The sequence below is a fragment of the Diabrotica undecimpunctata genome, chromosome 4, assembly GCF_040954645.1.
Source record: "Diabrotica undecimpunctata isolate CICGRU chromosome 4, icDiaUnde3, whole genome shotgun sequence".
Taxonomy (NCBI): domain Eukaryota; kingdom Metazoa; phylum Arthropoda; class Insecta; order Coleoptera; family Chrysomelidae; genus Diabrotica; species Diabrotica undecimpunctata.
This window is the reverse complement of record NC_092806.1, coordinates 146,502,990-146,530,453: the sequence shown is the minus strand read 5'-3', so window position 1 is coordinate 146,530,453 and position 27,464 is coordinate 146,502,990. Positions and strand designations below refer to the sequence as shown.

Below are 27,464 nucleotides of genomic sequence, written 5' to 3'. Positions count from 1 at the left end.
TTTAAATATGCCAAGATATATCGAGAAAGAACAAAGACTAATATTAAAATTATTAAATTATTTTCAATTAGAAAAAGAGGGATTACGATCCTGCAACTGTCAAATTTAACTAAAATGTCATGCAATAATTCTCGACATTCTTAAAATCCTATATGACGTCAAAATTAGTGACGCGCTGAAAGAAGGGTTTGGGACAGACTGTATGCATACCCTCTGGAGGAGAAAATAAATAATGTCTGGGGGCCCTGGGATCTTGTACTATTATCTTGTCATTTTTATTTTTAATCTAAATCAATTATTATCTTGCTTTCGGGCTTCAATGACCAGTTTTTATTTTTGAGAAATCAATTTATTAAATTAATTTTTAAAAAAGCGCGTTCCATTTCAATTATGAAAAGAGGACGCTCACTGACTCATTCCACATATTCATGTAAATGTTCTTTTATAAGTTTTATCGTAAAATCGCTAAAAAGAATCTAATTACAAATGCTCGGCAGATAATCCACTTATTAATTAGAAGTGGCACGAAAGTAGAAACAATTAATCCGCAAATTAAAATTATTAATATAAACACTTGACTGCTTTACTGGCAACCTTCATTTCTTCTTCGACTTTCGTTTAATTAACACATTGTCTCACTCATTTTCCAGAAATGTGCGTAGTGTAATGTGTTCGTAAAATAAACTGTATCAAAATATGTGTTAATGGATGATCAATTATCGATATTGATATGTTGGTTCAGTTAAGAAAGTATTGTGCACTATGTATGGTGAGTTTTTTATTACTAAGGAATGATTTTAATAGAAATAATACATAAAATAATTAGATTGTCTTTTAAAAACCAATCATTTAAATGGCAAAAATTAAATAAACGTGTATTTTTAACAGCAAGTCATTTGCATTTAAGGAGATTTTAAGGAGATTTAACGGAAAAATGAAGGAAGTCGGCATACTCATCTCTAAAGCCACTGATTACAAAGAAATTCCAATTGAAAATTATTCTAATACCGCTGTAGAAAAGGTCTAGCCGGTTAAAATAGTAAAAATGCTCCCAGCGATATTCCAAAAATAAAAGTACCATGTTTTTCTATATCAAAAACTATCCAACCACAAAAACTTTAGGCTCCTAGAAAAAACGTCTTTTTTCTTTTTTTAACGATATTTTATTCATGGTAGAAACTTATTCTTTTTCTTTTAATTTGTAGAATATTTTATTGTCTACATGATGGTTTGTTTACCATCATGTAGAATATACATATATTAAATAAACAAAAACAAGATTTTTAATTAAAAAAGAACACCGAAAAATGCATAAAAAATGATTTTTCGTTATTTTGTCCATAATATTCCACCTGTAAAAATCTAAAAAAAATCATAGAGATAATTTGATATAAAAAATAGTATAATTTTTTTAGGCGTTAAGTTCGAGGCAAACTTGAATTTCACTCCAAATTTTTGTAAAAAATACGATGTTGTAGGCAATAAAAAACCATATAAACTGAAAAAAAAAACAAAATAAGTTTCTAGGATGATCAGAACTGAAAATAAAAATACTCCAGTCACTGTGGAGGAAAAGAGGTCAATACCTCTAAATTTTTTATAACTGAATCGATTTTGCTAATAATTTGGAATTAGGCTTATCTTATCTCCCTCTTCAAAAGTTATATATGCGATAGGTGAGCTTTTTATTTTTAAGGGGTGAAATCACCCCTTATTGAAAATAATGAAAAAAAAATTATATTAAAGCATTTTATGGATTTAAATCGTATTAAATTAGGTAATTAAAATATTGTCAATTATAATAATGGATATTGTGTACATTCTCAACCCTTAAATAATCTTAAAAATCACCCCTTTTAATAAAAATAATTGTAAAAAATCGTTTAACAGGTTCAAACGCTTTTGTAGTGCATTTATATCATCTACAATGTAATTCTCTGTTTATATAAAATAATTTTGGTTGATTGCAACACTTCAACCCTTAAAAACTACCCTCTATGTCAAAATATATAAAAAAATCTTTTTAAACAACTTCAAAAGTTTTTAATGTACATTTATATTCAAAAATTCCTTTCTTATCAATAAAATATTTTTTGATTGGTTGCTTATTTTCATCCCTTAAAAACCACCTCTATGCTCACGAAACAAATTCCCCTTTGGTAAATGTCTAAATAAAAAAATTAAGTATACTCATGCTGTTTTTATTGTAAAAAATTATGCATGAAAATACTTTACATTAGAAAGTATACAAAATATATTTACAAAAATAAAAATTATTTACAATATATCAAATTATTCATTGTCTGAAGCGTCATTCTCGTCGTGTTCTAACTCCACCTCTTCGTCTATTGCAGGACAGTTTTGACAATTGTCGCCAGAGCATGTTCCACACGTAGCATTGAAAAATAGACCTAGTGTACGACAGCCACACGCTGAGCCGCAACCCTTTTTGCAATTGCAAAAAATCAGTTTCAATAGTTCTTCTGGTGCAGGTGAACTTGTCTGGTCATTTTTATTGGTTGTAAAATATCATCACTCTTGAACCATCCCCAATCCGTTATATCAATCTCTTTGTTTCCAAGCCATATCTGAGTTTGTAAATAAACTCTTTTGATCTGCTCATTCAGGGCACTTACAGTTGGTATAAGAGATGATAATTTAACTGCACTATTTTTAGTTGTGGCTTTAATAAACGATTCGTATCGCATTTGTTCAAGTAATGATGAATAATCTTCGACCTTACTCATTTTGTTCATGTGGGTGTCTTTGGCAAAGCCATACAGCAAAATTGTACAGTATCTCCCAGCTTCTAAAATGTCTTCGAGATCTGAAGTACTCCTGTCATTGGCACTCATTGGCGGCTTGCCCACGCAACTTCAAAGGAGTGTCGGTTCTCCGTGTTCGTTAGTTCTCTGAAGCAAATGTTCAGTTTAGAGGTGCCTATATTATATACATAACATATATATGTATGTATGTATGTATTATATACATATTTGTGTGAGTGTTAGTGTGTCTGTTACCAGTTTTTCGAATATACTTGAATAAAGCATTTATATATACAGAAAATAAGTTGATGCTCCATAATATAAATAACATGCTCCAAAATTTTTTTAGAATAACTCCGTTAATTTTTAAGCTACAGTGTCCATTAAAAAAATATTTTGAAGGTAATTTCAAAAGCTACAAGACTAAGTAGATTAAAATATGTTAAAATTCTTTCTTTTTAAATAGTAAAGGGCCAAAGTGCTGATTACAGGTGTGTCAGCCGCTGTATCTCAAACTTCAATTGGCTATATCTCTATTATTTTTTGAACTACAACAAAAATAAAAAAATTTTGTTAAGAAAAAAACTACATTTTGGTATAGAACCATTTTTCACGTATCTCTCATAGTTTTAGATTTATTTTGAAAAAATGTAAATTTTTAGATAATTAAAAAAAAATATTTTTTAATTTAAACATGATTTTTTCAAAAAATACGCATTTTAAACAGGCTAAACTTTTAAAACTTATAAATAACACTAAAATAAAATGAATTGTAGAAGATATACGTTTAATTTCAATTCCGATCGAAATAGTGTTACTTATACTGCTCGTTTTTTTTTTAAACGCTAGAGTAATTCAAATTCTTTCCTTCGTATTTCGCTTTGTTTTAATCGAAATGGCTTTTAACCTAGCTTATTTTAAAGGTTTTTTCTAGCTCTTTAAAAAGTGTTGTATAAGTTTTTATCAAAAAAGATGTCCATTTTCCGATATTTGATGTTAAATGCATCGAGTATAGTATCCCAAAAACAAAAAGTCATCTTCAAACAATTATAAATCGCTTAGTATTGTACTTATAAAACTTAATAAAAAAACATTCTCTTTGTTTTTTTATAAGCTTTTTTTTGCTCATTATAGATTTTTCAATAAAACGCTTTGTTTTTGAGTTATTCGTACAAAATCATTGGAAAACATGTTCTTTTTTGCGAAAAGTTTACTTTTTCAAGTGCGTATAACTCAAAAAGTATTAATTTAGCGAAAAAAATGTATATAACATTTTTTGTTTATAATTTGATTCTATATCAATTCAAGGGGTTATTTTGAGTGTAAAAAGTTCAACCTCCTAGATGGGGTGCCAACCACCCCAGGGGTAGAAGCTCACATCGACACCATATAACTTATGTTTTTTGAGTAATTTACTACCCACTGTAAAAATTTCAGATAAATCGGTGCAGTTATAAAAAATTTAAAGGGAAAATGCCACAATAACTGGACTAAAAACGAAAGAACACGTTTTAATATATTTGAGGTTATGTTTGGGCATGGGGCTCTAAAAATTTTTTTGGTGTAGTACTTTTTGGTGTAGAACTATATTTTGTTCTCAGTTGATCTACAGGTGTTTACACACTTGATTACACATTTTTTACACCTGTTATCCATCCCGCTTGCGTGTTTGCCAAGTCAATTTTTTTTTTAGTATATACGGCCTATTTTCTTTTGAAATGTAGTGGTTTTTAGTTTTAATTACAATCAATTGGTGGCTTAATCAAATATAAACATAATTTTAACTTAGACATGCGACAAGAAAACATTTTCAGAAGAATGTTTTTGTATTCCCTGTACAATTTTTAATAGAAATATTTCCCGATTTGTCTGAGGAAGTCAAAAGACTTTTACAAAAAATGGAAACTTAATATTGATTAGTTCTTGATATAGAACTGGGATAAACTGCATGTTCAGAGAAAATTGGAAGAAAATGTGGTTTAAATCGTTAATTGCTTCGCTTTCACAAGTACATATAGGAGAAATAAAGATGTTTCATAATAATTTAGTCTACTCCTGTTGTTTTTTTACTCAATTCCCAATGAAGTCCTTTTCTAAACAATTGGTCAGGTTTATAGAAGATATAACTTCAAGACTGCTTAGAATCAATATTTATCCCAATACCAAAAAAGCCAAACTCTAACATCGCAATGAGTACCGTTTGATAAGCCTTATGAGTCACATAACGCATTAAAAGTCTTAACCGTCTTGTATAACCGAATCTATAAAAAATGCGAAACAATCATTAGACATGATCAGTTTAATTTCAGAGCCAAAGCCCTGTTTAGTTTGACAAATCCTATGTTTATTTATTTATTTCTTTACAAGGAAAATATAGCTAAAGTTATAAAAAACAAACGTTTCTGAGAAAAATGTGCAGTACAAAAATAAAGGGAAATTTCCCATTCTGTCACACCCCCGGGGCACAATGGGGTGCCCCATACTATAGCTAATATCATTGGCAAAGTTCACAGACGACAACGCTTTCATCATCGTCACTATCTAAACCAGCACATACTAGATATGCCCATTTCTTACAAATGCTACAAGAACACCAGCCTTCATTGGACTTAGAGTAGTAATCATGACAATACAAGCAGGCCGCATCTTCTTCTTCTGCGCTATCTTCGGATTCAGTTTCAGATATTTTTTGTTTCTTTGCCTTAGTTTTAACCTGTTTTTTCTTATTTTCTTTCATTTTTCTTTGAGTGAGTTTCAATTTCTCTGGGTTTGTTTTCATCATTTTTAAACATTAATCTCTGTTTAATTTTTTTCTCTTTAGCCTCCTTTATAGCTTGCATCTTTTTTTAAAGATTCTTCCAGTTCAACCTTATAAGGTGAGGCGGTAAGGACAGCAGTCTGTCCACGCTTTTTTACAGCTCTTTTTGTTCCGGTTTTAACTTTTGGCAACGGAATTAGGTCTCTTGACGACGTGACTAAAAAATGTGTGTCGGCGTTAGTACGACCAGGGGAATCGGGCATCCAAGAACATCCGGGCTTAGGGACATTCACTGGTGGGGGAAGATTTTCGTCAATTGTCGGTAAGGATGGATTACTTTTGACAGGATTATCAACTACGGGTGTGGGATGAACATGGGGTGAGGAGAAATGCTTCTGTACTGGTGCAGTTGGCGTTGAGTCAGATGTCTCTGTCATAGCCGGCGATGTTTCCTGTACTGCCAACAGGATTTTCCAAGGAAATATCTGTTGTTGCTGATGGTAGAAAATCATCATCGGTGAATTTATTTATATTGGATGGCCAGATATCAGATTTTTTAAAGCCATTAATGGCGGTTCTCCTATTTGCTGCATTTAAGAAAGCCTGGTCAAAAAGTGTTGATATGTCGAAAAGCTGAACCACTCTCCCTGGATGCGACCTAAGCCACTTCCTTATTTCATCCTCATAATACAAGCTCAAATGCTTCATGAATGTAACGTCAAGTGGTTGAATTTGGTGTGTGATGTATGCCCGTCAAGAAGTAACAGAACTGGGTGTTCTTTCGTCACTTTATAAAACAGAATGAACTGTTGTAGTCATTTTACGAAAATCTCTGCAGTAATCCAACCAGCGTCGCTAATTTCAGCCCAGCCTCCTGGTGGGAGACCTGTTTCAAATTCACGTTGTTTCTTTTTTCGCGGAAATATTAACATTGGGGGGCATGTAACATACAGCAGCTAAGCAACATATTTCGGCTGTGACAGTGGTGCCTCTTTCAGTAGAACTTAAGACACCTACTTGACGTTGTCCTCTAACAGCTATTATTTTCGAAAACTGTTTGAGAACCACGTTAATACCCGGTTCATCACAGTGAAAACTTCTAGTGGCATCTAATTCATGCTTGTTCAGAATTTAATTAAGCAGATTAAAAAATCCCATAGCTATTTCCGAAAAATATTTATCAATACTAAATATAATCGGGGGCGGAATGGGGTGTACCCCATTGTGCCCCACCCATTGTTCCTAGAAACATCAGTGTTATAATAGGTTATGTTTATTGGACGCGAGTCACTACTACAGTTTTAGAGAGCTAAAAGTATATTGAAACAAACATGTAAGGCTAATTTTGAAAAAAAGAATAGTAAACAGTATAATTACCTTAGCGACATAACGAAAAAATTAGAATTTAAAGGTTTCTTCTTTGATCTCCGATAAAACACCAACTATGCGTACTCCCAGACTGACAACGACTACTTCATACGACTCGACGTGACGAACGTGTGTGATATTCGCGCGTCTATGTCATTTGTAGGTAATATCACGTCGGTTTCCCATTCTGCCCCGGTACCCCGTTCCACCCCGGGTTATCCTAGATATTAGAAGAGGAGTTAGACAAGAATGTGTTGTATCGTACAAGGTAAACGACGTAAACATCAATAGCATCATATATGCCGATGATACGGTATTGAGACGCGTATTTAGACTTGGCTCTACAAAGATTCTAGATAAGATCAACTAGGTTTGTGAGCAATTCGGTATGTAAATAAACATTAGAAAAACTAAAGCGATTTCAATACGATAAAATCAAAATATACCTCAACATTACATAATAGACGGGCACATTTTAAAACAGGTCAACAAGTTTAAGTACCTGGGATGTTGGATCTAGATATACAAATAGGAACAAGAAAAGAACAGGCGTGAAAATCTTTTGAAAAAGTTAAAACACTCCTATGTGATTCTCGAATAACAAAACTCGATTACTTTTACCAAAATGCTACGTCTGCTCGATTCCCCCGCCCCTATGCGGTTATGACGTAGACCCTTAAAACATCAACCGTAAATAAATTGCAGGCCTTTGAAATGTAATTAGCGGAGGATCCTCAAGATTTCATGGACATTGCATACCTCTAAGGAAGAACTGCTGCATAGAAAAGGCCAGGAACGAGAACGTTTCAATACATCCAAAGTTAGGAAAACATTATATCTAGACCATATACTTTTCTTTTATTTATAAATGCATATTTACAATTTACTCATAAACAGTACATTGAGTAATTAGTAAATGTGATGACAATATTGACTTAATTTGGATACCGTGCAGCGACAGTTCTCAATTTTCACCTATGTAAGCAGGTTTTCTGGCCAAGTCATCTTCAGTCTTCGTTCCTCCATTAGTGGCTGACATAATTCACTGATAATTTGGCTGTGGTGGGTTGAATTAAGAATTTTGGCCTTTTTTGCGTGGAGTGATATATCTTTTACGGTTGGTGCTCCTAGGTCATTGTGGATGGTAGCATTGCTCACATACCAAGGGGCGTTAGCTATCATTCGCAATGTTTCTGATTGAAAGGTCTCCAAAATTTTTGTATTTGAAGGCTTGCTACAGCCCCAGAGTTTTACGCCGTACATTGTATATTGGTATTAGTATGACTTTGTAAAGCAGTATTTTGTTTTCCAATGACAGTTGTGACTTTCTGCCAAGTAACCAATTCATTTGTTTTAATTTTATATTGAGCTGAGTTTTTTGGCGTTAATGTGTTGCTACCAGGTGAGCTTCACAAGTTCACAAAGCCACTGTGACGTCATCTGTAATAGGTCTGTCAGCAGTAAAGATTAGGTACAGAAAGGGACCGAGGACACTTCCCTGGGGAACTCCGGACTGCATTGAGTAATAAGTTGAGAAATCGTTCTTGATTTTTAGTTGGAACGAACGTTCGTTATTATAGGGCTTCAGGATCCGGTACATATCTCTAAGCGGTAAAGATTTTAATTTATATAACAAACCGTTTCGCCAGACTTTCTCAAAAGCCTGCTTAATATCGAGAAATACTGAGACAAAGAAAAACTTTTCTTAATTTTATTTACTATTCTATGACGCTGTTGGATTGTTGAATATTTTTGACGAAAACCAAACTGATGTTCGGGTATTATGTTTCGAGTGGTGCAGTTTCGCTTATTCTATTTAGCAGGAGTCTTTCAAGTACCTTGGACATCAAGGGTAACAAGCTTATCGGAAGAAAGTTCTGTAGATAATTCACCTGGCTTTCCAATCATTATAATATGAGCATATTTCCACTTAATTAAAAATGGCTTAACTGCAGCATTCGATTCTAGATAATAGTAAGCATGATAACTGCTTTCCTGGGTAGATTTTTAGGATTCTTCCATCGATTAAATCGTATCCTGGAGCTTTGTGAGAGTTGGTACTCACTACTACCTCTTATTGGGGGTGATAGTTGGCAGGGTGCATTTAGATATTCGCTAACTACATCATCATTTATGTTTAGATCTATATTTGGAGAATATATATTTTCTAAATATTCTGCAAATGCATTAGGTTTCATTGTCAGTCTGCGTCCAACTTCTATCAGGTTTTCTTATTGGAGGAATTGGTAGTGTCGGTTTCTTAAATTTTTTAGTTGTTCTCCATATGTATTTTCAGAGTGGTCATCTGGAAAGAGATTGTTAATATAAAAATTAAAGGTGTCATTACAAGCATTAGCTGGTGGGTTAGTCTATTAAGCTGTGTCTTATCGAGTGGATTTCGGGACCTTTGCCATTTTGCGTGCCTCTCCTTTTTTCGGTTAGAATTTGTTTGATATGTAATGGCACATTGTTGTCTTCAGGATTACCCTTTTTTACTTATATGAGTAGATTTCCAAGCAGCATTTTGTATTACAGCCGATTCAGCTCATCAGATTCTTTTATTCGGAGATATAACGTTAAATTTTGATTAATGGTGTTTTCCCAGTGTTTAAATTGTTCCCAGTTTGTTTTGTTGTTAGATAGTCTTAATGGCTGTTGATTCTATATTATAGTTTTGCTTAATCTTATTATTATGGCGCTATGGGACCATATACTGAGAAATAATAAGTACAAATATGCTCAACTAATAGTAAAAGGGAAGATCGAGGAAACAAGAGGACTAGGAAGAAAAAAACAGGAAGGAAACTGGAAGAAGCTAAATTTTTGAACAGCCAATGAGAACAACTGAATACAGTGAGGAGTTTGCAATTGTAGTAGCCAACCTCCATTGAGGAGAGGGAACTTTAAGAAGAAGAATATAATAATGCGTTTTATTATTAGAAGGAAAATCGTGAAGATGTTTGGTATAATTTTTAAAAACATCATTGACAATTATAGTTTATTTTTATGAACGAGAGAGTAATTAGCATAATTTTAACTGGTACCTCCGACCACTCCATGGGCGTGCTCAAGATTAATTGAAAAATTACTTTGAATAATTGTAAAAAATAAATGAATTATTTCAGTGTTATAAAGTGTTATGTGTATGTAAACAAAAGTGACCTCTTTTATCACACACTATATTAGAACTGACTGGCCTACATTAAAAAGGGTTTTAAAAAATTCACTTTTTTTTTAATTTTTAAAAATTACAAAAGAGAAAAAGAGTTTTTAAAACCGTCTAAGGTATGTTAAATAGATGAATAAAAATATTAATATAAAACTTACAGCTACTTGTTACAAATCCAAATCAGATTCAGAAGATGAACTTTCAGAACCAAGATTTATAATAACTGGCTCGATCATTTTATCAGTAATATTGTCCAGCTTCCACATTTTTTCCTCTTCTTTAATAGTGTGATTTACTGCCTTTTCCCAGTTTTTAGGTTTTACATTATTTACGGCCTCCAAAAACAACTGTTTAACATCATTAATTTTAAAAGTGGTATTTTTTCTTGAAACTTCACTCTTTATCTGTGCCCATACCAGTTCAATCGGGTTTAATTCACAATGATATGGTGGGGATCTAAGTACTGTCATTCCACGATTTTTGGCAATTTCATCAATTTCGTATTTTTTAAATTTTTCTTTATGAAGGGCACACAACGAATAAAATTCCTTTCTTATAGATCCGGGATGGTACGTAATATTTTTTGAACTCAGCCAATTCTGCAAGTCTTTTTTTAACCACTTGGTTGTGGGCAGTCCTTCTATAAGTCTGGAGTGATAACTTGCATTATCCATTACTATTACACAGTTCTTAGGAAGAAGATCTATCATTTGTTCGAACCATTCTTGAAAGACATCAGCGTTCATGTCTTCATGGTAGTCACCGGTACGAGTTGATTCAAAAGTTAATAAACCACCTTCAACAAAACCGTCTGAACTGCCAATGTGTACTATTATCAGCCTGCGTCCCTTTCCTGATGGTGGGTTTAAACCAGTAGATAAGTTATTTACAAAAGCGTGCCTTTGACTTGTAACAGTTTCATCCTGCCAAAATTTATTTGGTGTATGACCCTCGTTGATCCATGTTTCATCAAGATAAAATATTTTTCTTTTTTGGTTTCTCATTTCCTTTATGGTTTTTAGAAAATGTCTTCTCCATATGACAATATCGCTTCTTTCTAATAAAATAGACTTTCTGGGATTCTTTTTCCAGCGGAAGCCTATTTCTTTTAAAAGTTTCCATAACGTACTTCGACTCATTTCTGGGTAATCCTTATCATCTCGAACTGAGACAAGAACTTTATCCAATGTTGGAAATTCTTGTCTAAAGAAGAATTCATACTCTTCTTTAAAATGATATTCTATTTTAAATTTTGGTTTCCCTGGACCATTACGTGGCATTTGAAAACTACCACATTTCTCTTCTTTAATAACTCTGTAAATCGTAGATTTCCCAACACCAAGTGTACTGCTAACTAACTCAACGGTCTCATCAACACTTTCACATAAACGTTTGTCTGTAAATGATTTAAAACAATTAAATATTAATGTTTTTTCATTAACTGTTAAAGCGCCAATTTTTCGGCGTTTACACGGCACTTCCAAATTTTCCATAACACTAGTATACACAATAAACTGCACCTTGCAACTGAAGTACCTACTTTTAGTGAACTGTTAAGAATTTTGAATACGCCACTTGGACCTTCCTACAAAATGGAAAAATCCACTATCACATTTTCTGTGGAATAAGTTTAGAAGGTAATTATCTAGTCAATTACTGTCGTAGATTCCTGGAATTAAAAAATTGAATGTTTGATTGTTGAAACCCTTACTTCGTGGAATGCACTCATTTCAGATAAAATAAAACGTTTTATTTTATCTAAAGAATTAAACTTTATTTTGCAAATAGGTAGGTACTTATTAAACTTTTATTGGTTATATATAACCAATAAAATAAACATCTTACATTTCTTGCAAATTCATTAGTACCTGTTAATCTCCATCACTCCGACACTGGCAACTTTATTTAGGGATTAGTAACCCTCAAAACTATTGTATTCTATTCTGCTCCAACCTTTATACCTGGTGGTCATAGTCAATTTAAAATTGTTTTCCTATATACTTCTGTAAACTTGTTGACAAATATCTATTTTTCATTGAGTCACCCGTATCAACAGTTTAGGGATTTGCATATGTAATTTATTGTTTTATTACTCTCTCATACATAAAAATACACTATAGAAAAGAGAAATTAAAAATCAATACGAGCCTGTTAGTTCGCCACGTTTTCATTAGTTCTTACCCTTCCTTTTATTGATTTTTCCAATACGTTTTGAGTTCATTTCTACCAATAAAATGTCGTATTACATATACCAATATTGTCAGAAAGACTTATCATTTACATTCTTAGACCGGATATATCTTTTGCACAATAAAACTAGGCATTACATTTTTATTGTTTAAAATAATCACATTTTAATGGCTTAAATTATTTGAAGCTGAAACTTTCCTTCATATGAAATGCATCTAAAGATGGATAATTGATGAAATAATCAAACTTGTTTTCACTTTACTTTCTTAGTTACAAATAAGATAATCTTTTACAAAAAAAAATGTGTTTATTCATATCTTACGCTATTTGATGTTAACGGTGAATCCTCGGTAAACATTTACTTGGTTATATGCTTGAGTGTATTTTACTTCATGCTCTACATAAGTTCAACGGAGATGCTTACATACACATGTGTGTGTGTGTGTGGTTTATGGTTAATGTGATTAAAAAAATTAACCAATTAATATAGTTTGCTGTTTCGGTGTAAAAAGATAAAATGATTTAAAATATTGTTTAACATAACCTTAAAAGATTTTATGTACTATCGAATGTATGTCATATCGTCGGCCTAATTTGTTATCCTGCTAAGTCCATTTTTGCATAGTTTACAGGAGGGAGAAAAAACTGAATAATACTTTTTCTTTTTTACATATCAAGATTTTAAGATTACCGTTGGTTCCTATGATGATTCTAGACATTTTGTAAGTTTGAATGCTCGAGTACCTAAAGTACAGTGTAAAAAAAATCAAAAAATAATAACTTGGCAGTTTTTCGTTTTGGGGTTTAAATTTGATTAAGGACTTAGCAGTTATAACACTTCAATGAACATAATGACATTTTAATGTGATTTTTAGTTAAGGTTTATAATTAAATAATCAGATAAATGCAGTCTATATTAAAATATTTATTATCAAATGTTTAACAACAAAATCAGTCTTTAAACATGAAACAATATTATAGATTATTTTATAAACAATAACCAACATCGTATTAAGAGACAACTTATTTAACAGAAAAATAAAATAAAAAAATTCTTGAAACAAAACAATCATATTTTTTAAACAAAAACTAAACTTTTAAAAATAATTAAATTCTTCACAATAACCTACTCATGAGGTAAATCATCATAATATTTATGATAGTCAGATGGAAGAGTCTTTTTGATTTCCTGCAGGTCTTCAAACTTCCGGAGAGTGATTTTACGTCGATTTTGGTGCAATTGCGTTAAATCACTAGTCTTACAAGAATAAAATCGTGAAGATCTTCTTTGTGGTAAAGGTTGCCATTTATCCTTATAAAAAGTTTTATAGAGAATGGATCCATTGCTTTCATAACGTAAAGCTCGAATGTCGGTCACCTTAGGATCTCCTTTAGATCTTCCTGGACGAATGCTTTTAAAAAATTGTATTTTTTCAAATTTTTTAAAGTAAGTGTGTTCCAAATATTTTACAACATATGGGGCTGGTAATTTTCGGGCATGTTTAACAATAGAAATGTATTCAGCTGGTATGTTTATGATTTTATTTTTAAGCTGACGTTCTATCGTGGAATGCATAGAATCCACCTCCATTTGGGTGTGATCTACTTCTAAAAATTTTTGTTCAATAGTAATATTTGTATGCGTTAATACAATATTTAAAAGAGCATTGGATAAAATACAATTTCGATTTTGGTATGTACACCCGTCACTATAAAGTATAATTGTTATATTTTTATCTTTAGCAATATTAGATATTACATTGTTTTCTAAAAAGTCTACCCAAATAGAAACAAATTCTTCAGCATTGAGTCCGCCTTCTACTTCATTCCAAATAAAACAATTGCCCTCTTTGTTTTTTAAATTAAAAAAGCAAAGATTGTGAACTTGTAGCTTAGTCTTGTAATACAGTGTACTAACATTCGATTTAGGTGCCATTAACACTGCCTGCAAATCAACGGCAAAGACATAGTTTTCTCCCTTTTTGTCTTTATCTTTTTCTTCTCTGGCCTGGTTCACTTTCTCAATATGGTCTCTGTGTTGTTCTTCTGTAATTGTCCCTACTTTATAACAGGTGCATTTTTCGCACTGGTCTTTTTTAGGTCTGAATAGTGCAAAATTTTTGCCTTCAAATTCATTTGAAAACAAGGCTATGGAAAGAGGTTTTATATTTTGGTTTTTGCACCAATCGTTAACGTAAAACTGATAAAGACTTTCTTTCGATTTCCATTCTGGCAATAAATATAACTTTTGAGATGTTGCTCGACAATAATGCGCTTCCATTACAGGAAGAGAATCCAAAAATTGAAATAATGATTGTTTGGGTTGCGAAACCACCGATTTAGATGGTTGATTGTGACGCCTCAATATACTAGGAGGTTGCATTGTGAAGTCCTTTTTCCAGGATTTTACAGTCCACCTTCCTAGATCTAAAGTGTTCAAAAACATCGTTCGACATACCTTAACCTTTTCATTATTAACTTTTAAATGATAAATAAATGTATTAGCCCTCTTTGTTATCTCTTTGGTATTCCGATTTCGTGGTCGCATTGTCTCAATAGTGGTTACCCATTCGTTGACGAGGGTTTTTTTTTCTCCCCAAGTAAAACTCCAAAATTGTTTAAAAATATCCTTTCTTGAATTTTCGTCGATGGTTTCACATTTTAAAGTACTGTACTTTCCGATTTTACAAGTGCATCTTGGTTTGATGGAACGAGCCTCTTTTGGTTTCATGTAATTATAGTAGTCTTCTTTCTTTTGTCTTCCAAAATAGCTTTTACCACATTCTCTTCTGTCTTTATTCTTTTCCGAAAACCAATCTTTTTTATTGACTTGAAACCGTTTCTTTCGTTTATAACTTTTTCTTATTTCAGAAAGCGAGTCTGAGTCAGAATCAGAATAAGGCACAAGTTTATTATGTTCTGTATCACTGTCATCTGATATAGGTAAATTGGGTACAACTTGATGACTGGAATTAACAAGAGGTAGTATGCTTTCATCCGGAGCGTGCATATTGTCTATAACGCTTGGCGTTTCATCTGGAGTATTAGAAATAGCTTGAAGTGAATATAGGCTTGGTTCATGACTTATTTTTTCAATTGATTGAATTGCTGAACTACTTATATCCTTTGAAATCAAAATATTAGTGGTTTGAAAATCTTTTTCAATTTGTGACGGTATTATAATCAAATTATTTTCACTCACAACTTGAGTAATGTATTCTTTTTCAATTTGTGACGGTAGTATAATCAAATTACTTTCACTAGTAACTGGAGGAATATATTCTTTTTCAATTTGTGACGGTATTATAATAAAATTATTTTCACTCGTAACTGGAGTAATGTCAACATTATAAACTGAGCTTGTACAGCTAGGGTAAGGAATGTAAGAACCAATTTCTGGTGTCATCCCTAATTGTTGATACTGTAACTGAACATCTTCTAAAACGTGTACTACTGTATTTGGGTCACAATTTGACGTTGAACCTAGAGTTTGTGGTTTTTGACCTATAGCCATATCTATCATTTTTTTCCCTCGAGACATCCTGAAAACAACGAAAAATTGTAAATAGTGCAATTCATATCTCGTGTTTTCAATAAATTAAGTAACAAAATATTGCAAAGAAAGTTTGTCTGTTCGTTAAGCTGAAAGAATACTGCACGGATGTTCTTATGAATTTTGCAAAAAGATAGAGTGATAATATAGAGGTTTAGGTATTTAATTTATTAAGATTTTGTGTAAATTGGTTGAATCATAACTAGAGTTTGGATTTAAAAGCATAAAGAAACGCAAAAAAGCGCTTACAAAGCATAACGATTTTATGCAAAAAACATTTTATTATACAAAAAAATAAAAAAAAGCAAATAAAAATAAACCCAGTAGGAGTCTTTACCGTAAAAGTGCCACCTGTGGTCATTCTACTAACGTGTCTGTCCACTTAGGTACGGCTGTAAATTTAATTAATTTTAATTAACAGTATCATGAAAAAATTAAATAAAATATAAAATTGATCGATCAACTGCTAAATCCTTTTTTAAGCGGGAAATTATAATATGTAAACCTGTCAAGTCCTTAATATATAGGTTATGAGTTGAATGCATTTAAAAACACTTGATTACAAGACAGAATAAACAAATAAGTTAAAGATAGAACAAAGCAGACTTACCTTGTTTATAATTTTGTCGTTTACTAACACTCTGCAACTAAATATTTTATGAAAACATTCAAAAACTTCAACCTTTCAACAGCCACGTTCACGGCGGAACATTGTCAGTACGCAACTAAGGTCCCACGAGGATTAAGCAGGTTTTCGATGTGTAGATTTGCTATTGGGTACAACGCAGTTTTTCGTGCACGGCTTTTCTACCCAATTGAATATTGATATCGACCTTATTCCTTTACCATAAGGTAGGTAATCGCGTCAACTTTATGACGAGCTCGAAAAGTAAAATTGACTAAAAAATGGACTTAGCAGGTTAACGCATTAGGCCGACGATATGTAGTTTTCTCTAGTTTACATAGATTTATTACATTTGAAATCGTATTATATGATAGTTCTACCCATTGGCAACTTGCTATTATTTTAAGATATGAACGAAATGGCCAAATTTACGAAGGTTTTTGTAAATTTTTAGAAACTGTTTCACATAGTGCCAGTGACATAGCTACAGAAATTAGAAAAGACTTGGAACTGCTTAATATTTCCGTAAATCAGATAGTGGGTCAAAGCTATGATGAAGCAGCTGTAAATTCAGGAAGGGAAGGTGGCGTTCAAAGTATTATAAGACAAGATTTTCCTTACGGATTTTATGAACATTGTTATGTACATCATTTTAATTTAATATTGCAGAAAAGTTTTGTGTTCATGCAAATGTAGATAACTTGTTTACCAATTTACATGCATTTCCGCCTTTTTTGCAAGATCAGCAAAAATAACTAGCATGTTAGACGACATAGTGAAAAAAAGGATTCCGACAGCACTAGCAACAAGATGAAATTTTAACACACGAACTGTCAGAACAATTTTTGAAAACAAAGAGCTTCTGAAAAAATTGTCTAGAGAGTATATTAGAGAGCAGGGGGAAAGATTTTACCACAGTAAATCAAGTAGAGGCGTTACTGGGATATTTAAATAACGCAAGTTTTATTTATTGGCTTACATTTTTCGCTCAAATAATGCCCCACTGTAAAAATCATTTTTAAAGAATTTCACTTTTGGTCTTTGTATGCCGTTAAAATGAACGGATTTTTAAACAGTTTTGTTTAAAACATTCGTAACTTAGATCATCCACCTTCACTACCGAAGATGCGCCTTCAGTCAGTATCATATCCTGTACAAACAAAAGAAGTGTGGGATATCCTGATAAATAAGGGTAAAGATAGGTTTCATTTTACAGAACATCTTTCGGCTTCAAAACTTTTTTTCTGAAAGTTCAACGAAAATGAAAAGACTTTCATACCGATAATTTTGATACCATTGCGCGAACCTATCACTTTTTTTAGGAAAAAAACTTAAGTGAATTATGTGTTATTAATGCAGTAAATGGTGTTGCACAGAATGGGAAGAGAGAGAACTTTTGACCACCATTAAAAGGCGAAAGACAGCATATTTGGGGCACATACTTAGAAATGATAAGTACGAGTTGTTGCAGCTGATTATGAAGGGTAAAATCTAAGGAAAAAGGGGTCCTGGTAGACGACAAATATCCTGGCTGAAAAACATTCGCGACTGGACCGACTTAAACACACAGATGCTCTTAAGAAAAGCAGAAGATAGAGACGAATTTTCAATTGGTTATAGCCAACCTTCATTAGTAGAGACGGCACTACAAGAAGAAGAATGCAGTAAAAATTTTCATCATGCTGGAAGTGCTTTGGCAATCTTAGAACTTCTTATAGATAGAAACCGGGCCGAATATTTTAGTGAAACTGTCATGTTAAGAAAAAGGATCTGTACAATTTCATTGACCAGTGTCGAAAGTGAACGTTGTTTTTCTACGTTGAAAAGTTTTAAATCTTTACTAAAAAATACAATGAGCAGAACAGATTAAATTCACTTGCCATGTTAAGCATAGAAAAGGAGTTGATTTCCACAATTGCAGACATTAATGCTCGTGTTATCGATGTTTCTGCAAAAGACAAAAATCGGGGAATGGATTTTTTGTATAAATAAAATGAATAAACTCAATAAATTGAACACAAAAACAGAAAAACAAAAAAAGGAGCGAGGCCCCCAAAAATTTTTCACCTGCGTCACCGTTTCTATAATAATTATATTATATTACATTCCTTAATTGAACACCATTTTTAAATTACCACGAACCGACACTGGTGTGACGAATGCATGTATAATGTATGTCTGTATTCATGAAAAGCTAAATTTCATCGGTGTGCATACAAAATCATCTGTATATAAGTTTAATAGATAGTGTTAACAAAAGCTGAACATTAGATATAGGTAGTGAAACAAAATAAAACGAAAAATATGTAAAATATTACGGTTTATTTAATAACTAGGTACCTAAAATCTGACGAGGATAGATTCCGTCCCTGACAACTAATTGTTTGGGGTATTTCTTTCCTAGAGGGAATTAAAATCTAAACTACCGTTTTTAGTTATACTTCCTCATATTCTGTCAACAGAAATTGCAATAGGCTTTCTTCTGCTGTCAATAATATGATCAATAATATAATATGATCAAGCTTCCACTTGTTGCGATTTTTTCCCATACTTAAGTAAAGTTGTCAATTTATTGGAAGACAATTTCACCACTATAATATAGTGGTGAAATATAGTGGTTATAGGAAGACAACCATTCCATTATAATTTACACATCTTAAACTCTGGGGGCACGCCAAATTATATTGTAAATGTTACTATAGTCACAGTATATTGCTTAAAAAGAATGCAATATACTGTGCTATAGTCGAGTGGTTCTTCTTGTTCTGTGAAGGGATGTAACATACCTATTAACGTTGCAAGAGCTTTTAAAAAATTATCAGAAGTAGACTTAGAAAAACTTTTGTTTGAGAGAGTGACGATGAGTGGCATGGTATAATATCTATATAATACATATATCTATATTTATATATATATATATATATATATATATATATATATATATATATATACTCTATCACTCAATCTTATCTATACTTCACAAATTAAAACTAAAAATGACAAGTAATGGTAAAAATTAAGATTAATGCGTTACTTCTGTCTAAGAATTTATTACTTCATAAATTAAACTACTAAAAATAAACAAAAAATGTAGAGGCCAAACCTTCAAAATGCTCACATCCAATGAATTCTTGGTGAATCATAAGGTTGTACCTTTTTTACAAAGTATGTCAAATCAAATCTAAAAATAAAAAGGAAGTACTTAAAAATCAATTAGTAACAAACCAATTCCGAAGTCTTTATACTGACGAATTAAAATAGTAGTACAGTAGTCGTGGTGGGATCATAATATTAGTACCGCCTTTATTATTGATTTCATCTATTACTATTCTACCAAGTTATCAATAAGGAACTGATATGAATTTATGATTTTAAAGAACTAGTAATCACATTAATGATTCATAACTGTGTTAGCAGACAAGGACTGTAAGGGAACTAAAAGTGAAGAATGTCTATATTAACCATCAACATCAAAACAAAGGCTACTTATACGAAAACAGCCCTGTCTGGGATTAACAAATGTCTCAAAATGCATAAAACCGATTGGCCGTGGTAGTGACACGTAGGGGAAAGATATATTGATTTGTTTATACTGTTACATAGCTTTAAAAATTATACTGTTAACGTAAATAGAAACTTCAAGTACTTCAAACTCTATTTACGAAAAATTTTTAAACAGAACAAAAAAAATTAAAACGGTTTTTCAGACGTCTGCTGGTGCCATATTTACTCGCTGCCGAGGGGTAAAAGTGGCCTACTTACTAAGTGACCTAAATTACCCCTATTTAAAAAATAATTAAATGCAGAAACCCCAAAGCCCATTTGCCGCAAATGCTGCATTGGATCCAGAGTTCTCTGTTTTTACCGAATTCGCCATAAATTGTGCAAATATCTTCGTTAACGTCCCTATCGCGGTCATGGTCATCATCCTCATCTTCAAATGATATATCTTCTGTGATCTTCTGTGTTCTTATACAATTTCTTTTTGGAACTATTCATGCAGGACTGGACTCTTCGATGCCTATTTTTCGTTTGGTTCCTTTGCTGGCTTTATTTCTCATTTGCTCTTCCTTCTTCCGCTGTTTTTCTTCTAGAAGTAACTTCATTGGTGTTGATGTCATTCTTTCGGAATGTTGCTTCCTGTTGCTTCTCTGGTTGGATCTTTTATTTCCAACTGAGTCATCTTTTGAACATCCTGGTAGTGGAATTATGTCAACAAAAGATACTTCAAACTTTTTGTCATGTGTCGAACTTTCTTTATTCCCCTTAACTTCCTTATTATTCTTATATATATTTAGGGATTCTACAGTATTCACCGCCTTCCCTCGCTCAACCGTTTCCATCTCTCTCTGTCAAATCTAAAAATAAAAAGGAAGTACTTAAAAATCAATTAGTAACAAACCAATTCCGAAGTCTTTATACTGACGAATTAAAATAGTAGTACAGTAGTCGTGGTGGGATCATAATATTAGTACCGCCTTTATTATTGATTTCATCTATTACTATTCTACCAAGTTATCAATAAGGAACTGATATGAATTTATGATTTTAAAGAACTAGTAATCACATTAATGATTCATTCATAACTGTGTTAGCATTCTCCATCGTTTAGTCCTCTTTTACTCATGGCGTCGTCTACTTCGTTCCTCCAGGATTTTCGGGGTCGTCCTCTTTTCCTCCTTCCTATGGGGCTCCATTCGGTTATTTTCTTTATCCATCTGCTGTCGCTAGTTCTTCTTACATGTTCATACCACTTTAGTCTTTTTTGTTCTATATATGTTAGTATGTCTGATTCTATTGATGTTCTTTGCTTTATTACGTCATTACTTCTCCTATCCATTCTTGTTACTCTGCAGCATCTTCGCAGGCCTTCTTGTTTATGATCCAATTTTCAGCCCCATATGTCATAATACTTCGCACTAATGTTTTATAAATCTGCGTTTTTGTCTTCAAATTTAGGTGTCTATCCCTCCATACTGAGTTAAGTTGTCGGATTGCTGTTCTTGTTTGTCCTAATCTTTGTGTAATTTCTTCCTCTGTTGTTGCCTTTTTCGTGATTATAAACCCCAGGTATTTCAATTTATCCTTTCCTTTGATTGTTACGTTGTCATCAATCTGTAGATCTTCTATGTCTTCTTCAGTTGTAGATAGGTACTCTGTTTTCGCGAGGTTAATAGCTAGGCCAGCCTTGGTATATTCTTTTTATTCTTATTATTCTTCTCCTTATCTAATCCACTTTTTTTCTCTTGGTCTAGTGTCTTTTTATCTTTTTCTTGTATGAATGATTCACCTGGAACAAAGTCTTCATCGGTAAAATTTTCAGGATTATATGGAAATATTCCTGTATTCTCAAAACCTTTAATGGCTTTGACTGGTGTGGCTACGCGACCGTATGAATTTTTAAATATTTCAGCTATTTCAAATGTCGTGATACGCTCATGAGGATGACTTCGAAAATAATTACCACATTCAATGTTATACGCTGATTTTAACGATGAACAAGAAGCTACATCCAGCGGTTGGAATCGATTTGATGTGTGCGGGGGTATAGTTAACATAATAATTCCTCGTTCTTTATAGAAATTAAATGTGTCTAATGTACAGTGGCTACTGTGATTGTTGACGATTAACAAAACTGGATCCTCCTTTGTAGGTTTTACAACACTGTAAAAATGCTGGAGCCATTCGAGAAATATTTGCTCATTTATCCATCCATTATCCGAGCAGCAGTAGACTACACCAGGTGGCCATTTTTCATTAACTCTGGTTTCATCCTTTTGCGGGCATAAATAAACAAAAGTGGAATATATGTTCCTGAGGCACTTATGCAGCACATAATGGTTATGGTTTGACCTCTTTCTGCGCTGTAATAAAGCCAACTCTCTTTTGTCCCTTTTCAGCAAGTATTTTTCCGGAGTTTTGGACGGTTGTTATGCCTGTCTCTTCTGCATTATATATTTTGGATGCCGAAAATTTATATTTATCCAATATCGATTTTAAATTAGAGAAAAATAGGTTTACTTCAGTTTTGTTAAAAGCAGATATGCGGTTAATACTTGTCGCCTCCGGTTTTCCAAATCGAATAGTTGGATTTCTTTTAAGAAAGCCATCAAGCCAGTCTCTTCCAGCAATTACTTTTTCTTTGGAAAATGGATGATGTAAATTTTTTTCTTCGGCGAATTTATAGGCTCATTTTTTTATTTGTGTGGGAGTTATCCCATAAAAATGTTTTGATAACTTTATGACCTGCTTTGTCAAAACTTCTTCTTCTTCTTTGGTAAACACAGAATTACGACCTAAAGAAGAAGCTGTTGTATCATTTCGTTTTAGTCGTAGTTGAATTGTAGATCTGGGAATTGCAAAACTTCTTGCAACCTCACGGACGCTTCTGTCATTATTTACTGCATTTATTGCTGCGCAAGTTGCTCAGCATTCCATCGTGCTTTGCCACTTTTTCTCTTGTAAACTTGAGGTATCTGAAATATAAGAATTTATAAAGAAATACTCTGTATTATATAAATACAATTTGAGGGTAATAGTGGCCGGTCAGCATTACCTCCAGGCGCGTGGCTATTATAACCCCAAAATACATATTTATACTGATCGACTCATAATCATTAATCACTTAAATTAGAGCAAGAACTTTTTATATAGTCTTAAACTTCGTTAAAAATTTAATAAATGGGTACCAATTATGCAGCTAAATAAACTGAATTACATACTTCTATATACCTTTAAAAATCTTGCACTAATGCATCAACTCCAACAAAATATGGCATTTTCAAAAATTCCTTCTTTGCCGGTAAAACATCGTCATTGTTTTAGGTACAGTTTGAACGAAACACTGTTAGATGGAGCAACAGGTATTAAAAGCGAAATAATATTAGGCCGTAAATGAAAATATTTCATGGCTACCATTACCACAGTGGCCATCATTCCCCCCTTTCCCCTAGTGATACAGATGACTCGGAGACAGATGAAAAGGCTGATAGATTTTTCAGGTGGCACAATAATATAGATTGAATTAATAAGATGGAAAACGTTACAATTTCATTTTTCTTCCATTGCATAGTTGATTAAACTAATCTGAAGTGGTAATCTTCATTGTCCATCACAATAACTGAATATTTAAGTATGAATGCAATTATTAACTTTTGATTGGTCTAAAATCACAAGTTGATTTCATATTCGATAAAATCAATTAACTATCACAAAAATCATACTACAATAATGTCCAATCTCTTTATTCGCTTACAAACTAGACAAAACTATTTTGATTATTATAAACGGTCCCAAGAAATTAATGTAATTACTTGATATACATCTATGAGCTGGTCACTTATTTCTTGTATCTTGTATACCATTTAGAGTATACCTTAGATTTTGTAGATTAGTTTATCACTGGAGCATTTGCAAATAAGAGTTTTTTTTTTTCAGTTACTTTTAGTCATACCTCCAGAAAATGTGGTCGTTGGTAAAAAGACTCACAAAAAGAGAAGCACCGATGACTCGTTTAATGTTAACATTGGAGCTGGATATGGTGTAGGAGTAGATCAAAATTTAAACTTGCCAAATAGTACAACTACGATTAACTCTTCAAACTACATCACTGGATTACTAAGAAATGAAGCTGTTGTCGTGGGGCGACCTCTCCAAGCCGTGCCTCAGCCAGACGGAGAAATGGTAACGTTCAAAATATTTACATTTTTTTCGTTATTTTTTCTCATTTTTAATATACCTACCTTAATATTAACATCTTTTTTCAGTTTGTTATTGTTCCTTTTTTTCAAAATTTTTCAACAAATGCTTTCCTATTCTTGATAGCAATGTCCTTCCAATTTTATTTAGTCTTTGTGTTCTTATTTTTTCTTTTCTACTGCTAACCTCACACGAAATTTGATCGTGTGACCTTTGTTTGTCGTTTCATTCAACTTTAAAATGTAGTCTCTTAACATTATTGTCTAAATGAATCTTCATTCATTTCATCCTTACGGATTCATCTTTGGTCTTCTGTGAGGAAGACCGAGCATATAGTCATCGGTGGCTGGCTTAGGCCCCAGAATTGCACAGTGTTTCAACCTTAGTCCTTTATTTTCATCTTTATATATTAACTTTTAGTTCCTATAAGGTACTAAGCACGCATTTAAATATAGAGAATTCTTTAGCCTTAGAAAGTTTCCACTTCGTTTTTTCTTCACGTACTTTGTGATGTTAAAGGACTTTTCTTCAGAACGTGTCAATATCAAATGTCCGTCATAGACTTTCTTTATATCGAAGGTCATATGGAGCTACTAGAAGTTTTATTAGGGGACCTTTTATTGGCCCTACAGTATTCCCGAACAACATTCTCCAAGTATTTCTTTTGTCCGCTGTCACTGCTATCTTTATCCCTATTAGACCAGTTTTACAACTACCACAGCTTTATTCTTTCGAGAAGAAAGTTCTTTGAATATATTGTGATTGTGATTTTGAAAATGTCAAATGAACAATATTTATCAACTATGAAAGCTAAATACAGTAGTGATGATAGTGCTGGAAAAAAACAATGCTAAAAAAACCCCGTCATTTAAAAGAATAGAAATAACACAAGAAAAATAATTATTTAGAAGTTTGCCAAAATCTTTGGGCAAGAAAACATTAAATCATAATCACCACTCGAACAAAAATCGTTATTTATCATTTAAATGAGGTTATGTGCTTCAAACATGGAAAAAAATAAAAAATATCAAAAAAGTGTTTTTTTTTTAATTTTAACAATTGTCCGGGCGAAAATGAAAAATCTAATCCAAGCATTCAAAAGAACAGAAAAAATACACAAAAAATAATTATTTTAATTTAATTTAATTAATTAAGTTTACCAAACATTACCTATATAACCTAAATTTTTTTTAGGATAATTAAAATATTTTTCCTGAGCTCAGTTTTGATCCAAAATATCTGAAAAAAATCAAAAAATCTGAAAAAAAATCAGAGGGTTTTTGGGCATTAAAATGTATATTTGTGAATTTTCCAGATTTTTTAAAGCAAAGGATCGCCAGGAAAATTTTATTTTTTGCGATAGGGTACTATAGGGGTCACCTAGTGAGCTAAAAATTTGGCTAAAGGGGTTTCTAAAAATGTACTTTTAAGTGCCCAAACCCAAAATAAAAATCCAACCGAGTGCAGATTTTACCATCCCATCCCGTTATAGCCTTTATCCGTTATTATCTATATCTTTTGTATTTTTTTCTCTTGTTTGGAGTAAATTTTGTTTTTATATTTATGATTCACATCCAATTTTGTTTTTTTAGTTTGAATCCAGAAGCATTCCATTCAAGAGCGAAGTAAAACAGGAAGAACCTAAAAAAAGTGTAATGAACTTCAAGGAAATCCAAAAAATAATTCACAATGTTGATGAAAACTCTGAGTATTCCAAAATAGTACAAGTAGTAAAAGTTCCAGCTGTATATGAAATCCATCTAGAACAAGTTTCTCCAGCCAAAAAGACAATTCCAGATAACAATAATAAATACTTACATCAAATAAATAACTTAATCAACAAACCTAAAAAGATGTTACCAAAAACTAAAAACAAATCAAATAGATCGAATAACTATGTAAAAATTGATGACTGGCAGGTAGAAAGAGACAGGGAGGAGAGAAGATGGCATCCAAATCCTGTAAGAAATATAAATCCCCATGCAAATTTTCAAGGACTGGGATACAATTTTAATAAACCGATTTTAATGGAGAACAATGGTCATGAAACAGTTAGGGAGAAAAAGACCACCCAATTGGGACAAAATCATTTCCAGTTTTATCAGCCAACTACTTATACTAACAACTTTTATAGGTAAGTCAAATTTTTAATGTTTGTGTTGCTATATGGGGCATGTCATATCAAAATTAACAATCTCAAGTTCTTATTAAAATTGAGATTTTCTTTATTTCTTGCACTCTAGTCATTTCTTTATATGACAAGTCGAAGTCGTCAAAGTAGACAAAATCCCCGACAAATTTATAAAATAAAACGGGCATTTGCTGCAAAGTTAACATTGTCCTTAAAGTGTTCACATCATAGTTAACAATATTCAGTTTAGGCAATAAAAATCAAGATATCCATCACGTGACTTAAGGTTTCATGTAAAATAAAATAGGGTAAAACGCCAGTTATTGGACACGAGACAGTTATTGGACATTACAGTATTGACTTACGATTATAAGATTTCTGCAAGTGCTAACAAGAGTATATTTCACTAGGTGGCACTACTCGTTTCTATATTACGTACATTCTTATGTCTATGTTCTGCCGTTAACGGGCTCTGTGATTTTGGCGATAAATATTTTTAGGTTATGTGAGTGAAGTGACATTTAAGCATTGTGTTAAGCATCTGCTCTGACTTTTTTTTCAAAACTACGTGTTATTTTTAAGGTAAGATTGTATTTTCATTACAAGGGTGTAGTAAAGGCACTTATAGTCCCTAAGGCAGCTAGCGCTTGTGTATCTGAACGAGACATCAAAAACTGGTTTAAAAATATTGAAAACTATGTTAAAGAAAAACATCTAGAAGAAGTTCTAACTGATCCATCAATAATTTTTAATGGAGATGAGTCAGGATTTCAAATAGGTCCATCTACTGGAAAAGTATTTGCTATGAAAGGTTCAAAAAATGTTTATAATGTTGAAAAAAGCTGTTCAAAAGTAAACGTCACTGTGATGTTTACGTTTTTAGCAGACGGTAAAATTTGCGTGCCTATGGTTATTTATCGTTATCAACGTATTCCAGAAAAAGTTGCTAAAGGCATTAATCCTAAATGGAGTGTGGGCAGAAGCGATAATGGTTGGATGACGGCAGAGACATTCTATCAATATATTGCGAATGTTTTTTACCCCCACCTAATTGAAAATAATATTAAGCTTCCATTTATTCTTTTTGTAGATGGGCACAAGAGTCACTTAAGTTACCAATTAAGTCTATTGTGTAATGAACTGCAGATTGAAGTAATTGCACTTTATCCTAACGCCACAAGGATTTTAAAACCATGTGACGTTTCTA

The 27,464-nt window shown here is 32.4% G+C and overlaps 2 protein-coding genes across 2 annotated transcripts in view; one reads left to right on the top strand and one right to left on the bottom strand.

Annotated features, from left to right (window-relative positions):
* The window catches only part of LOC140438033 (uncharacterized), a 46,671-nt gene that overhangs the window by 16,438 nt on the left and 2,769 nt on the right, over positions 1–27,464 (top strand). Inside the window, exons 7-8 of the mRNA XM_072527748.1 lie at positions 23,866–24,111; positions 25,719–26,260. Of these exons, the coding sequence (XP_072383849.1) occupies positions 23,866–24,111; positions 25,719–26,260 (788 nt within the window). The remainder of the gene's footprint in view (positions 1–23,865; positions 24,112–25,718; positions 26,261–27,464) is intronic.
* On the bottom strand, positions 12,861–16,745 carry LOC140438487 (uncharacterized). The gene is made up of 2 exons (XM_072528146.1): positions 16,414–16,745; positions 12,861–15,792 (listed from the first exon to the last, which is right to left on the bottom strand). The coding sequence occupies exon 2, from the start codon at positions 15,789–15,791 to the stop codon at positions 13,377–13,379; it is 2,415 nt and encodes an 804-aa protein (XP_072384247.1). The 5' UTR covers position 15,792; positions 16,414–16,745; the 3' UTR covers positions 12,861–13,376.